Source organism: Oncorhynchus clarkii, chromosome 16, assembly GCF_045791955.1.
Source record: "Oncorhynchus clarkii lewisi isolate Uvic-CL-2024 chromosome 16, UVic_Ocla_1.0, whole genome shotgun sequence".
NCBI classification, from domain to species: Eukaryota; Metazoa; Chordata; class Actinopteri; order Salmoniformes; family Salmonidae; genus Oncorhynchus; species Oncorhynchus clarkii.
Window position 1 is genome coordinate 70,133,497 of NC_092162.1, and position 14,783 is coordinate 70,148,279.

The 14,783-nt window shown below is 44.0% G+C and overlaps 1 protein-coding gene across 1 annotated transcript in view; it reads right to left on the bottom strand.

Annotated features, from left to right (window-relative positions):
* LOC139368989 (sortilin-like) overlaps positions 1 to 14,783 on the bottom strand; it is a 40,366-nt gene that overhangs the window by 14,465 nt on the left and 11,118 nt on the right. The window contains exons 6-11 of the mRNA XM_071108526.1: positions 11,634 to 11,707; positions 6,914 to 6,963; positions 6,444 to 6,571; positions 5,931 to 6,075; positions 2,273 to 2,428; positions 1,751 to 1,960 (exon numbers count right to left, since the gene is read on the bottom strand). Of these exons, the coding sequence (XP_070964627.1) occupies positions 1,751 to 1,960; positions 2,273 to 2,428; positions 5,931 to 6,075; positions 6,444 to 6,571; positions 6,914 to 6,963; positions 11,634 to 11,707 (763 nt within the window). The remainder of the gene's footprint in view (positions 1 to 1,750; positions 1,961 to 2,272; positions 2,429 to 5,930; positions 6,076 to 6,443; positions 6,572 to 6,913; positions 6,964 to 11,633; positions 11,708 to 14,783) is intronic.

Genomic DNA, 14,783 nt, shown 5'->3' on the forward strand with positions numbered 1-14,783 from the left:
ATGTCATTATGGGGTATTGTGATGTGATTATGGGGTATTGTGATGTGATTATGGGGTATTGTGATGTCATTATGGGGTATTGGGATGTCATTACGGGGTATTGGGATGTCATTACGGGGTATTGGGATGTCATTACGGGTTATTGTGATGTCATTACGGGGTATTGGGATGTCATTACGGGGTATTGTGATGTCATTACGGGGTATTGTGATGTCATTACGGGGTATTGTGATGTCATTACGGGGTATTGTGATGTCATTATGGGGTATTGTGATGGGGTATTGTGATGTCATTATGGGGTATTGTGATGTCATTATGGGGTATTGTGATGTCATTATGGGGTATTGTGATGTCATTATGGGGTATTGTGATGTCATTATGGGGTATTGTGATGTGATTATGGGGTATTGTGATGTAATTATGGGGTATTGGGATGTCATTATGGGGTATTGGGATGTCATTATGGGGTATTGGGATGTCATTATGGGGTATTGGGATGTCATTATGGGTTATTGGGATGTCATTACGGGTTATTGTGATGTCATTACGGGGTATTGGGATGTCATTACGGGGTATTGTGATGTCATTACGGGGTATTGTGATGTCATTACGGGGTATTGTGATGTCATTACGGGGTATTGGGATGTCATTATGGGGTATTGTGATGTCATTATGGGGCATTGTGATGTCATTATGGGGCATTGTGATGTCATTATGGGGTATTGTGATGTCATTATGGGGTATTGTGATGTCATTATGGGGCATTGTGATGTCATTATGGGGTATTGTGATGGGGTATTGTGATGTCATTATGGGGTATTGTGATGGGGTATTGTGATGTCATTATGGGGTATTGTGATGTCATTATGGGGTATTGTGATGTCATTATGGGGTATTGGGATGTCATTACGGGGTATTGTGATGTCATTACGGGGTATTGTGATGTCATTACGGGGTATTGTGATGTCATTATGGGGTATTGTGATGGGGTATTGTGATGTCATTATGGGGTATTGTGATGTCATTATGGGGCATTGTGATGTCATTATGGGGTATTGTGATGTCATTATGGGGTATTGTGATGTCATTTTGGGGTATTGTGATGTCATTATGGGGTATTGTGATGGGGTATTGTGATGTCATTATGGGGTATTGTGATGGGGTATTGTGATGTCATTATGGGGTATTGTGATGTCATTATGGGGTATTGTGATGTCATTATGGGGTATTGTGATGTCATTATGGGGTATTGTGATGTCATTATGGGGTATTGTGATGTCATTATGGGGTATTGGGATGTCATTATGGGGTATTGTGATGTCATTATGGGGTATTGTGATGTCATTATGGGGCATTGTGATGTCATTATGGGGCATTGTGATGTCATTATGGGGCATTGTGATGTCATTATGGGGCATTGTGATGTCATTATGGGGTATTGTGTGTAGATTGATGAGGATTTGTATTTATTTCATCCATTTTAGAATAAGGCTGTAACGTAAAATTAACTAAAAGTGGAAAAAGTCTTGGGGTCTAAATACTTTCCGAAGGCACTGTATGTCTTTTAGATTACGGGAGAAGGCCACAGATCAGTGGCTGAGTCTAGACATGAACCACGAGTGTCAACGCTGGACCAGCCTCCGGCACAAACACAACTGCCTGTCCTTTTTGCTAAGTCAAATTGAAATAGTAATGGACAGGTTAATGAGGATGAGGTATGTGTGTGTGTGTGTGTGTGTGAGTGATTTACCGTGAGCCATGATGAGTCCTACAGCGTTTGGTTCACTGAGAGGCAGCATGGGGACGTTCAGCTTCATAGCCGTGCTGTAAGCTGCGTGGATGTGGAGACTGCACTTGTCGGGGTCTTTGGCTGTGGAGTCACACTTGGTGTTGGCAGGTTTCTGCAGGGGCACCCATTCCCCTCCCTGGTCGAAGGACACCACGGACTGCACCGAGCCGTCTGGAGGAGAAATAAATAAACACAACGACGAGACAGAGGTTATCCTGAGAGACATATAGATATAATCCAGCGTTTCTCCATGTATGGCTCTCCTATAGACATGCAGCTGAACTCACACTGAACAGCTAATGAAAGTCATTCATCCTAGGCCTCATAACTGTTACGGCGGAAACACACCGCAGTCTGTCTGGGACACAGTCACGCAGCCTTTTTCCTGCCACGCACCAATGCCTTTGGAACTCCCTTTACCATCTCAGGCCTGCTCTACCTGTTGGGGGATTCAAAGCAGGTGTGTGTGTGTGTAGTCCCTACCCTCTGCCAGTATACTGGTGATGAAGACCCCTCGTAGAGAAGTAACGTTGGTGAAGTCAGTGTCTCCCCCTGTGGTGGTGTAGAGATGACGCTCCAGAGACTTAGAGTACACGGTACCCCTGTCGTCTGACACGTAGATGCTGCCATAGCCTGTGTCTGGGGAGATATAGGAGAAGAACTGTATTTGGGTACTGTAGAGATAAGAAATGGAGAAAAGTGAAGGAGAGTATAAGAGGAGGGGAGTAACAGGGGAGGAGAGGAGGAGAGTAACAGGGGAGGAGAGGAGGAGAGGAGGAGAGTAACAGGGGAGGAGAGGTGTAACATGGGGAGGAGAGGAGTAACAGGGGAGGAGAGGAGGAGAGTAACAGGGGAGGAGAGGAGGAGAGGAGGACAGTAACAGGGGAGGACAGTAACAGGGGAGGATAGGAGGACAGGTCCAGGGGAGGAGAGGAGGAGAGGAAAGGAGGAACAGGAGAGGAGGACAGGAACAGGGGAGGAGAGGAGGACAGGTCCAGGGGAGGAGAGGAGGACAGGAACAGGGGAGGAGAGGAGGACAGGTCCAGGGGAGGAGAGGAGACGACGAAAGGAGGAACAGGAGAGGAGGACAGGTCCAGGGAGGAGGACAGGAAAGGAGGAACAGGAGAGGAGGACAGGAACAGGGGAGGAGAGGAGGACAGGTCCAGGGGAGGAGAGGAGGAGAGGAAAGGAGGAACAGGAGAGGAGGACAGGTCCAGGGGAGGAGAGGAGGACAGGAACAGGGGAGGAGAGGAGGACAGGTCCAGGGGAGGAGAGGAGGACAGGTCCAGGGGAGGAGAGGAGGACAGGTCCAGGGGAGGAGAGGAGGAGAGGAAAGGAGGAACAGGAGAGGAGGACAGGAACAGGGGAGGAGAGGAGGAACAGGGGAGGAGAGGAGGAGAGGAACAGGGGAGGAGAGGAGGAACAGGGGAGGAGAGGAGGAACAGGGGAGGAGAGGAGGGGAACAGGGGAGGAGAGGGGAACAGAGACTTAAACAGTGCCTCTTGTCATCTGACACATAGACGGTGCCAAAGCCAGTGTCCAGGGACATAAAGGATTAGGTCACTGTATTAGGTCACTGCGACAACTGTATTAGAATAGATAAACAATGGAGAAAAGTGAAGGAGAGGAATAGAGGAGACATGGCAAGTGTCTGGAGACAATGAAACATTTAGAAACTAAAGGAGAACTTTTTAAGAGAAAGTTGTTCCATGTAGTGAACCTGTTATTCAATGCATTTGTATGGGCTAAAAGCAATAAGGCCCTCCAACATTTTTTTAATGAATAAACATAATACCAGTCAAAAGTTCGAACACACCTACTCATTAAAGGGTTTTCCTTAATTTGTACTATTATTTACATTGTTACATCATGCAGTAATTTAAAAAAAGTGTTAAACAAATCAAAATCTATTTTATATTTGAGATTCTTCAAAGGAGCCACCCGTTGCCTTGATGACAGCTTTGCACACTCTTGGCATTCTCTCAACCAGCTTCATGAGGTAGTCACCTGGAATGCATTTCAATTAACAGGTGTGCCTTGTTAAAAGTTAAATTCCATAAATTATTTTCCTTCTTAATGCGTTTGAGCCAATCAGTTGTGTTGTGACAAGGTAGGGGTGGTTTACAGAAGACAGCCCTATTTGGTAAAAGACCAAGTCCATATAATGGACTGATCCTCTGCAGCAGAGGTAACTCTGGGTCTTCCTTTCCTGTGGCGGTCCTCATGAGAGCCAGTTAACTCTAATGAACTGATCCTCCGCATCAGAGGTAACTGTCTCTCATGAGGACCGCCGCAGGAAAGGAAGACCCAGAGTTACCTCTGCTGCAGCGGATAAGTTCATGAGAGTTACCAGCCTCAGAAATTGCAAGGGTTTTTATTTATTTTTACTATTTTCTACATTGTAGAATATTAGTGAAGACATCTGGGTTCGCGCCCCCTCCTTGGGTTGTGCCGTGGCGGAGATCTTTGTGGGCTATACTCGGCCTTGTCTCAGGATGGTAAGTTGGTGGTTGAAGACATCCCTCTAGTGGTGTGGGGGCTGTGCTTTGGCAAAGTGGGTGGGGTTATATCCTGCCTGTTTGCCCTGTCTGGGGGTATCATCGGATGGGGCCAGAGTGTCTCCTGACCCCTCCTGTCTCAGCCTCCAGTATTTATGCTGCAGTAGTTTATGTCTCGGGGGGCTAGGGTCAGTCTGTTATATCTGGAGTACTTCTCCTGTCTTATCCGGTGTCCTGTGTGAATTAAAGTATGCTCTCTCCAATTCTCTCTCTCGGAGGACCTGAGCCCTAGGACCATGCCTCAGGACTACCTGGCATGATGACTCCTTGCTGTCCCCAGCCCACCTGGCCGTGCTGCTGCTCCAGTTTCAACTGTTCTGCCTGCGGCTATGGAACCCTGACCCAGGACCTGCTGTTTTTAACTCTCTAGAGACAGCAGGAGCGGTAGAGATACTCTGAATGATCGGCTATGAAAAGCCAACTGACCTTTACTCCGGAGGTGCTGACATGCTGCACTCTCGACAACTACTGTGATTATCATTATTTGACCCTGCTGGTCATCTATGAACATTTGAACATCTTGGCCATGTTCTGTTATAATCTCCACCAGGCACAGCCAGAAGAGGACTGGCCACCCCTCAGAGCCTGGTTCCTCTCTAGGTTTCGGCCTTTCTAGTGAGTTTTTCCTAGCCACCGTGCTTCTACACCTGCATTGCTTGCTGTTTGGGGTTTTAGGCTGGGTTTCTGTACAGCACTTTGAGATATCAGCTGATGTAAGAAGGGTTATATAAATAAATTTGATCAACTATGAAATAACACATATGGAATCATGCAGTAACAAAAAAAAAGTTAAACAAATCGAAATATATTCAATAGAAACACAAGCAATGGACATTAGACCAGTGGAAATTTGTCCTTTGGTCTGATGAGTCCACATTTTTTAATTTGGGTTCCAACTGCCGTGTCTTTGTGAGACGCAGAGTAGGTGAACGGATGATCTCCGCATGTGTGGATCCCACCGTGAAGCATGGAGGAGTAGGTTTGATGGTGTGGGGGTGCTCTGCTGGTGACACGGTCTGTGATTTATTCAGAATTCAAGGCACACTTAACCAACATGGCTAATGATAGTGATACGCCATCTCATCTGGTTTGCGCTTAGTGGGACTATCATTTGTTTTTCAACAGGACAATGACCCAACACACCTCCAGGCTGTGTAAGAGCTATTTGACCAAAAAGGAGAGTGATGAGTGCTGCATCAGATGACCTGGCCTCCACAATCACCCGACCTCAACCCAATTGAGGTAGTTTGGGCTGAGAAAAATAGTTTTAAAAAATAAAGAAAAACCCTTGAATGAGTGTGTCCAAACTTTTGACACACACACACATATATATATATATATTTTTTTTTTATGGACTTCAAGGTGTCTTAAAAATCCAATTCAAATAGCTAAATGATCCTTGCTATGACCTTCTTAAAACAAGTAGAAGAAGACCGGAATAGGAGCGGAAGGAGATGAAGGGAGGTCAAGAGGACATGAAAGGATGAGGAGAGAACATCGGTCCTGTTAGGGTCCTCTCCAACATGGTTAACTAGAGTGACATTCTGTGGAAAAAAAGAACACAGTATAGGCTATTGACTGACCTCCTGGTTCATCCACGTGCATGAACACCATGTCGTCATTGGCTGACAAGATAGAATAGAACTCCTCGTGGCCAACCGGAGGCAGCTGAGCCATGTTCCAATCCTCCCCCTGGTTAGTCGACACATGGATCATCCTCAGAGTGCCCTGGGTGAGGGAGACAGAGACACAGACAGAGAGAGGGGAGGGAGAGACAGAGAGGGGGGGGGGGGGGGAGGGGGGCAGAGAGAGAGGGGAGGGAGAGACAGAGAGGGGGGGGGGGAGAGAAATAGGGGGGAGAGAGAAAGAAGGGGGAGAGAGAGAAAGAGGGGGGGGAGAGATGCAAAGATAGAGATGCAGAGATAGAGTGCAAGGGAATGAGAGAGTGCGAGGGAATGAGAAAGAAAGTGAGAGGGAGATAGAGAGATGGTATCAGCTAGGCCTTAGGCTTAAAGAACAAGCTCACATACAAAACATTTGCAAACTAACACACACAAATAAACAAGTACACCACACCGACACACACTCATACTTACAGTTCCAGTCATAACAGAAGCAAAGAGGAACTTTCCCCCCAGGCCGAAAGAGAAGATTTTAATGGCAACAGTCTTGATGGTCTTCCCGTAGTCTACCGTCTTTCTCAAGTCTAGCATCCCCCTTTCATCTGAGAGAGAGAGAGAGATGGAAAGAGAGTGATTGATCGAGAGAGAGAGAGAGAGAGAGAGGAATTGATGGAAACAGCGATAGAGGGATTGAGAGAGAAAGAAAGAGAGGGATTGATGAAAACCTTGGATTTGGGATTGATCAAGACTTTCAGTTTCTAACTATAAGAATAGATAAAAGTAAACATCTTTCTCTCTCAATCCCTCTATCACTGTTTCCATCAATCCCTCTCTCTGTCTTTCCTTGGCATCCATGTCAACTATTTATGTCAGTCTGTCACGAGAGACTGTGAAATCATTTTCAAGGTTTATTAGCTATTTGAATGGATGTCGGTGTCACTCACTGCAGGACCCATTGAGGTTGGTGGTAAAGAATAGGTTACTGTCCATCCCCCTGGAAACAGAGAAGACAAGTGGTCACACATTACTGTCCATCCCCCTGGAAACAGAGAAGACAAGCGGTCACACATTACTGTCCATCCCCCTGGAAACAGAGAAGACAAGCGGTCACACATTACTGTCCATCCCCCTGGAAACAGAGAAGACAAGCGGTCACACATTACTGTACAGAACCTAGCCTTTATAAACATGTACAAGCTGTCCCCCACACATTACTGTCCATCCCCCTGGAAACAGAGAAGACAAGCGGTCACACATTACTGTACAGAACCTAGCCTTTATAAACATGTACAAGCTGTCCCCTCACACATTACTGTACAGAACCTAGCCTTTATAAACATGTACAAGCTGTCCCCCACACATTACTGTACATAATCTAGCCTTTATAAACATGTACAAGCTGTCACACATTACTGTACAGAACCTAGCCTTTATAAACATGTACAAGCTGTCCCCCACATGTACAGAACCTAGCCTTTATAAACATGTACAAGCTGTCCCCCCACACATTACTGTACAGATCCTAGCCTTTATAAACATGTACAAGCTGTCCCCCATATGTACAGAACCTAGCCTTTATAAACATGTACAAGCTGTCCCCCACACATTACTGTACAGATCCTAGCCTTTATAAACATGTACAAGCTGTCCCCCACACATTACTGTACATAATCTAGCCTTTATAAACATGTACAAGCTGTCACACATTACTGTACAGAACCTAGCCTTTATAAACATGTACAAGCTGTCCCCCACATGTACAGAACCTAGCCTTTATAAACATGTACAAGCTGTCCCCCACACATTACTGTACAGAACCTAGCCTTTATAAACATGTACAAGCTGTCCCCCACATATTACTGTACAGAACCTAGCCTTTATAAACATGTACAAGCTGTCCCCCACACATTACTGTACAGAACCTAGCCTTTATAAACATGTACAAGCTGTCCCCCACACATTACTGTACAGAACCTAGCCTTTATAAACATGTACAAGCTGTCCCCCACACATTACTGTACAGAACCTAGCCTTTATAAACATGTACAAGCTGTCCCCCACACATTACTGTACAGATCCTAGCCTTTATAAACATGTACAAGCTGTCCCCCACACATTACTGTACAGATCCTAGCCTTTATAAACATGTACAAGCTGTCCCCCACACATTACTGTACAGATCCTAGCCTTTATAAACATGTATAAGCTGTCCCCCACACATTACTGTACAGATCCTAGCCTTTATAAACATGTACAAGCTGTCCCCCACACATTACTGTCCATAATCTAGCCTTTATAAACATGTACAAGCTGTCCCCCACACATTACTGTACAGAACCTAGCCTTTATAAACATGTACAAGCTGTCACACATTACTGTACAGAACCTAGCCTTTATAAACATGTACAAGCTGTCCCCCACACATTACTGTACAGAACCTAGCCTTTATAAACATGTACAAGCTGTCACACATTACTGTACAGAACCTAGCCTTTATAAACATGTACAAGCTGTCCCCCACACATTACTGTACAGAACCTAGCCTTTGGAAACATTTACACAATAGCCAAACATGTTTTGTTGTAAGTACAGCACCATGGTCACTTTTTTTGAAACTATAGTGGAATAAAATATGACTTCGTTGACGATATTCTTCGGGACACACTGGTAACAGTTGAAAATGCGCTGCTCCTGCTGTACTAAAAAAAGACCTCGGTGACGTGTTTCATCATCTTAGCGGCTAATTGTCATGGTGCCACAGTTAGTTTACCACACGTCTCATCCCGCAGACGGTTAGAGCCGTGCCCTTCTCAAACAGGTACTTCGCGCCAACGGTTCCATTGTGCCGATCTTCAGAATCTCGTCATGTCCTAGTTAGGAATATAGGTCAAGCTAAACGATCAAGGTTAGGTTTCAAGGGGACTGGGAAGAGAGGCTGGGTGGCGTGATATCGCTGTATGTGTTTCTGCCTGCCTGCCTGCCTGCCTTTGTGTGTGTGTGTGTGTGTGTGTGTGTGTGTGTGTGTGTGTGTGTACTCAACACTACTGGTGCTGCAGCATTAGAAAGTGAACCGGCGAAGGTAAACAAACAGAGCTAGTACCGATGCCCTTTCATCACAGCTAGTACTGACTTGGCCCAGAGAATACCTAGTCAAACATTAAACTAACAAAGGGCTTGGCCCAGAGAACACCTAGTCAAACATTAAACTAACAAAGGGCTTGGCCCAGAGAACACCTAGTCAAACACAAACTAACAAAGGGCTTGGCCCAGAGAACACCTAGTCAAACACGAACTAACAAAGGGCTTGGCCCAGAGAACACCTAGTCAAACACTAAACTAACAAAGGGCTTGGCCCAGAGAACACCTAGTCAAACACGAACTAACAAAGGGCTTGGCCCAGAGAACACCTAGTCAAACACGAACTAACAAAGGGCTTGGCCCAGAGAACACCTAGTCAAACACGAACTAACAAAGGGCTTGGCCCAGAGAACACCTAGTCAAACACGAACTAACAAAGGGCTTGGCCCAGAGAACACCTAGTCAAACACAAACTAACAAAGGGCTTGGCCCAGAGAACACCTAGTCAAACATTAAACTAACAAAGGGCTTGGCCCAGAGAATACCTAGTCAAACATTAAACTAACAAAGGGCTTGGCCCAGAGAACACCTAGTCAAACACAAACTAACAAAGGGCTTGGCCCAGAGAACACCTAGTCAAACATTAAACTAACAAAGGGCTTGGCCCAGAGAATACCTAGTCAAACATTAAACTAACAAAGGGCTTGGCCCAGAGAACACCTAGTCAAACACAAACTAACAAAGGGCTTGGCCCAGAGAACACCTAGTCAAACATTAAACTAACAAAGGGCTTGGCCCAGAGAACACCTAGTCAAACATTAAACTAACAAAGGGCTTGGCCCAGAGAACACCTAGTCAAACACAAACTAACAAAGGGCTTGGCCCAGAGAACACCTAGTCAAACATTAAACTAACAAAGGGCTTGGCCCAGAGAACACCTAGTCAAACATTAAACTAACAAAGGGCTTGGCCCAGAGAACACCTAGTCAAACATTAAACTAACAAAGGGCTTGGCCCAGAGAACACCTAGTCAAACACTAAACTACCAAAGGGCTTGGCCCAGAGAACACCTAGTCAAACATTAACTAACAAAGGGCTTGGCCCAGAGAACACCTAGTCAAACATTAAACTAACAAAGGGCATGGCCCAGAGAACACCTAGTCAAACATTAAACTAACAAAGGGCTTGGCCCAGAGAACACCTAGTCAAACATTAAACTAACAAAGAGCTTGGCCCAGAGAACACCTAGTCAAACATTAAACTAACAAAGGGCTTGGCCCAGAGAACACCTAGTCAAACATTAAACTAACAAAGGGCTTGGCCCAGAGAATACCTAGTCAAACATTAACTAACATGACTGCAATGCCAGTTTCCTGCCTGCTTTTACTGTTTGCATGGTGCCCTGACAACAGTGGGGGAAGTACTGGATGTTTATTCAACATACTCAGGGGTGAAAGTAGATGTCCTTTCTTCCTGACACGGGACAATCCTATGTGTGTATGAGCTCTCTGTGGGCCTAGTCTGTGGACCGGGCCTAGTCTGTGGACCGGGCCTAGTCTGTGGACTGGGCCTAGTCGTGAAGATTTGTCATTTAACGTTTAAACTGCATTACCTTTTATTGTGTCATAAACACAACCGGTCCGCACGTCTCGGTGTCGCCCACTCGACCTCTGCCTTGTCAGTGTTTTCATCTAAGCACGGCACATTTTGGAACGTAGGCTATACCACACGTTTTCAAGTCCATTCGTTCATTTTTCATGCCTCTGACATGCAGTAATGATAAAGAATAATAATAACTAGTAACAATATATAGTACTGATAAGTACCGATATAGTACTGATAAGTACCGATATAGTACTGATAAGTAACGATATAGTACTGCTAAGAAACGACAGTACTGATAAGAAACGACAGTACTGATAAGTAACAATATAGTACTGATAAGTAACGATACAGTATTGATAAGTAACGATATAGTACTGATAAGTAACGATATAGTACTGATAAGTACCGATATAGTACTGATAAGTACCGATATAGTACTGATAAGTACCGATATAGTACTGATAAGTAACGATATAGTACTGATAAGTAACGATGATAAATAGTAATGCTAAATAATTGTGTAAAAGCCAACAGTTTTCTTGACATTGTGTTGTAGTTATTGTGATCAGCTCGTGTTTCACCTGTTTGGCGTACCCCACTATCTCTTTAACTGGGACGCCGTACCGGACCGTAACACCTTACTTTGACCCTTGAACTAAATGTAAAACTAAAATCGGCTAGCTGCCTGAGGGAGAAGAGGTCAAGAAAATATAATTCCACCAAATCAACCTCAGGGACTCAGAGCTGCAGTTCGAGAGGGAATGAACATTCAGTACAGTCTACATAACAATAGTGGTCATTATAGGAAATCAAAACAGACCATGAACAATGGTATAACTGGCTGCTAATAGATCATATATATATATAATATATAAATATATATATATATATATAACTATTACCCTGTGGCAGCCCTGTAAGGATGGGCTCTTCTGCTAACTCTATTCTTAACATATTTACCTAAAAAAAGTTGTCTCTTACCATTTGGCCAGACACACCATGTCGTGGATCTTCCTCCACTTCTCCCCAAAGTCCTCAGACAGCCAGAGTTCATTCTGGTAAAAGGGTTAAATGGTTAACAAGGGTATTCAAAATGCACACACACACACACACACACACAAAAGATAATGGACGCCAGTAATGTTCTCTAGTTTTGTTTGGATTCCCACAGCTCAACTCTCCACCTCTGACACAGACCTGCTATTGCGTCGGGCCTGCTATTGCGTCGGGCCTGCTATTGCGTCGGGCCTGCTATTGCGTCAGATCATGAAGGGATTTAGAGGGTCTTCACACTTAAAGACTTTCTGCTAAAATGCTCTCTTTGAGCATGGGCTCAAAAAGTGTGACCGTTTCATATGCAACAAAATATTCGACCAGGAGTTTTATTTATTAGGAAATAAATCTCCCAGATAATAACGGTTGTGGTGATAAGGCTTCCCATTGTACCATTGTTTCAGGACGGCCTTAGAGAAACGAGTGCAGATTTCAAAAGCGTCATGGTTGCACCATCACTACAGTGAAAACGGCTTTGCTTCCAACCCGGTCAGGGTCGAAAGATCTGACCCATATTACCGGCACCAAATATGGGATCTTCCTATAGCGAATTTAAATAAATGAATAAATGTAGAAACCATGTCATGGACCGTTCTAAATCTACTCATGTATCGTTAACACATTTAATCGTATCAACAATTTAGGTTTTTATAATAAATCTATATGTCTTTACAGCATTATGTAATAGTTGTAGATGTCCTTCAGAAGTAGATTGAATTCATACAGGCCCAGTATAGGCTGAATCTCAATCCATTATAAAACTTTTTTTTTTTTTTAAAGTATTTTCTGGTGCTCCTAAATTTCATGTGGTGCTCCTAAATTTCATGTGGTGCTCCTAAATTTCATGTAGTGCTCCTAAATTTCATGTGGTGCTCCTAAATTTCATGTGGTGCTCCTAAATTTCATGTGGTGCTCCTAAATTTCATGTGGTGCTCCTAAATTTCATGTGGTGCTCCTTACTTTGTTAAGTTGGAAGCACCAGTGCTACTAATTAATACATTTAAAAAATGTAGAGTCGTCCGACAGTTGCTCCCCCTCTGTCGGGGCAGTGTAAACAGAATTGTCTCATTGAGCCAACACTCTTACAAAGTATATATACATTTTTTAAATCGCAGAGCAATGTTTTTGAAACAACTGAAATGTACAGACATTTTGAAGACTTGTCATAAGTTTTTTACTTGAATTGTAGTAACAAGCTGTTTCATTTTGAAATTGTCGCCGTAGCTTTAAATCCCAGCAGCATTTTTGTTGTTGTTGCTTGCAGGCAATAAAGAAACTCCCCCGGTGAATCATCAACGTTTTCAATGGAAACGTGCTTTTACCTCGTATAATGACTTCCATGATATTGATCAAATGAAGCCTGCTTTGTTCTAAGGTCACTTTGATATGCTAGTGTAAGCCTAAGAGTACATACAGTCCCTTCGGAATGTATTCAGACCCCGAGACTTCTTCCACCTTTTGTTACGTTACAGCTTTATTCTAAAATGGATTAAATAAATAAAAATTCCTCAGCAATCAGCAATCAACACACAATACTCCATAATGACATCACGATACCCCATAATGACATCAGAATACCTCATAATGACATCACAATACCCCAGAATGACATCACAATACCCCAGAATGAAAAAATCAAAAACAGGTTTAGACATTTTAGCAAATGTATAAAAACAGACACACCCTATTTACATAAGTATTCAGACATTTGGCTATAAGATTCAAAATTGAGCTCAGGTGTATCCTGCTTCCATTGATCATCCTTGAGATGTTTCTACAACTTGATTGGAGTCCACACACCTGTCTATATAAGGTCACACAGTTAACAGTGCATGCTAGAGAAAAAAAACAAGCCACAAGGTCGAATGAATTGTCCATAGAGTTCAGAGACAGGATTGTGTTGAGGCACAGATCTGGGAAAGGGTACCAAAAAATGTCTGCAGCATTGAAGGTCCCCAAGAACACAGTGGCCTCCATCATTCTTAAATGGAAGAAGTTTGGAACCACCCAGACCTAGAGCTGGCCAAACTGAACAATTGGGGGAGAAGGGGCTCCCGAGTGGCGCAGCGTTCTAAGGCACTGCATCTCAGTGCAAGAGGCTGCAGTCGAATCCAGGCTGCATCACATCTGGCTGTGATTGGGAGTCCCATAGGGTGGCCCAGTGTTGTCCGGGTTTGGCCGGGGTAGGCCATCATTGTCAATAAGAATTTGTTCTTAACTGACTTGCCTAGTTAAATAAAGGTTAAAAAAATATATTTAAATAGGGCCTTGGTCAGGGAGGTGACCAAGAACCCGATGAACAGAGTCAGATGTCAGAGTGAACCTCTGTGGACATGGGAGAATCTTCCAGAAGGACAACCATTTCTGCAGCACTCCTCCAATCAGGCCTTTATGGTAGAGTGGCCAGATGGAAGCCACTCCTCAGTAAAAGGCACATGATAGCCTGCTTGGAGTTTGCTAGGAGGCATCTAAAGGACTCGCAGACCATGAGAAACAAGATTCTTTGACCTGAATGCCAAGCGTCACGTCTGGAGGAAACCTGGCACCATCCCTACGGTGAAGCATGGTGGTGGTGGTGGCAGACTCATGCTGTGGGGATGTTTCTCAGCAGCAGGGACTGGGAGACTAGTCAGGATCGAGGCAAAGATGAACAGAGAGATTATTGATGAAAACCTGCTCCAGAGCTCTCAGAACCTCAAACTGATTAAATTAAAGACAGACGGAAGCTCCGAACACCTGTGTGGAATGGAAGAATGGCCGCCAGAAATGTGATGTCACTGAAAAACACCATCTTCTTCTGCAACTGTGAAAAAGCAGGTTAAAACAGTGGGTATTTTGCATTTTTAAAATTATTTTGGATGCGATATGAAAGTAAAGGGCTTTATGTTTCTAGAATCGTATCACAATTGAGAATGGATTCACGTTTAGATGGAGTATTTTGGCTGTTTTGGCTGCCAGAGCCAGTCTACCTCTGAACCATATTACGCTCTTGAATAATGTAACAATTCACAAGTATGTGCAGACAATTAAAGGGTTTATTTTATTAAAGGGTTTATTTTCTTATCCGTACACATTAAA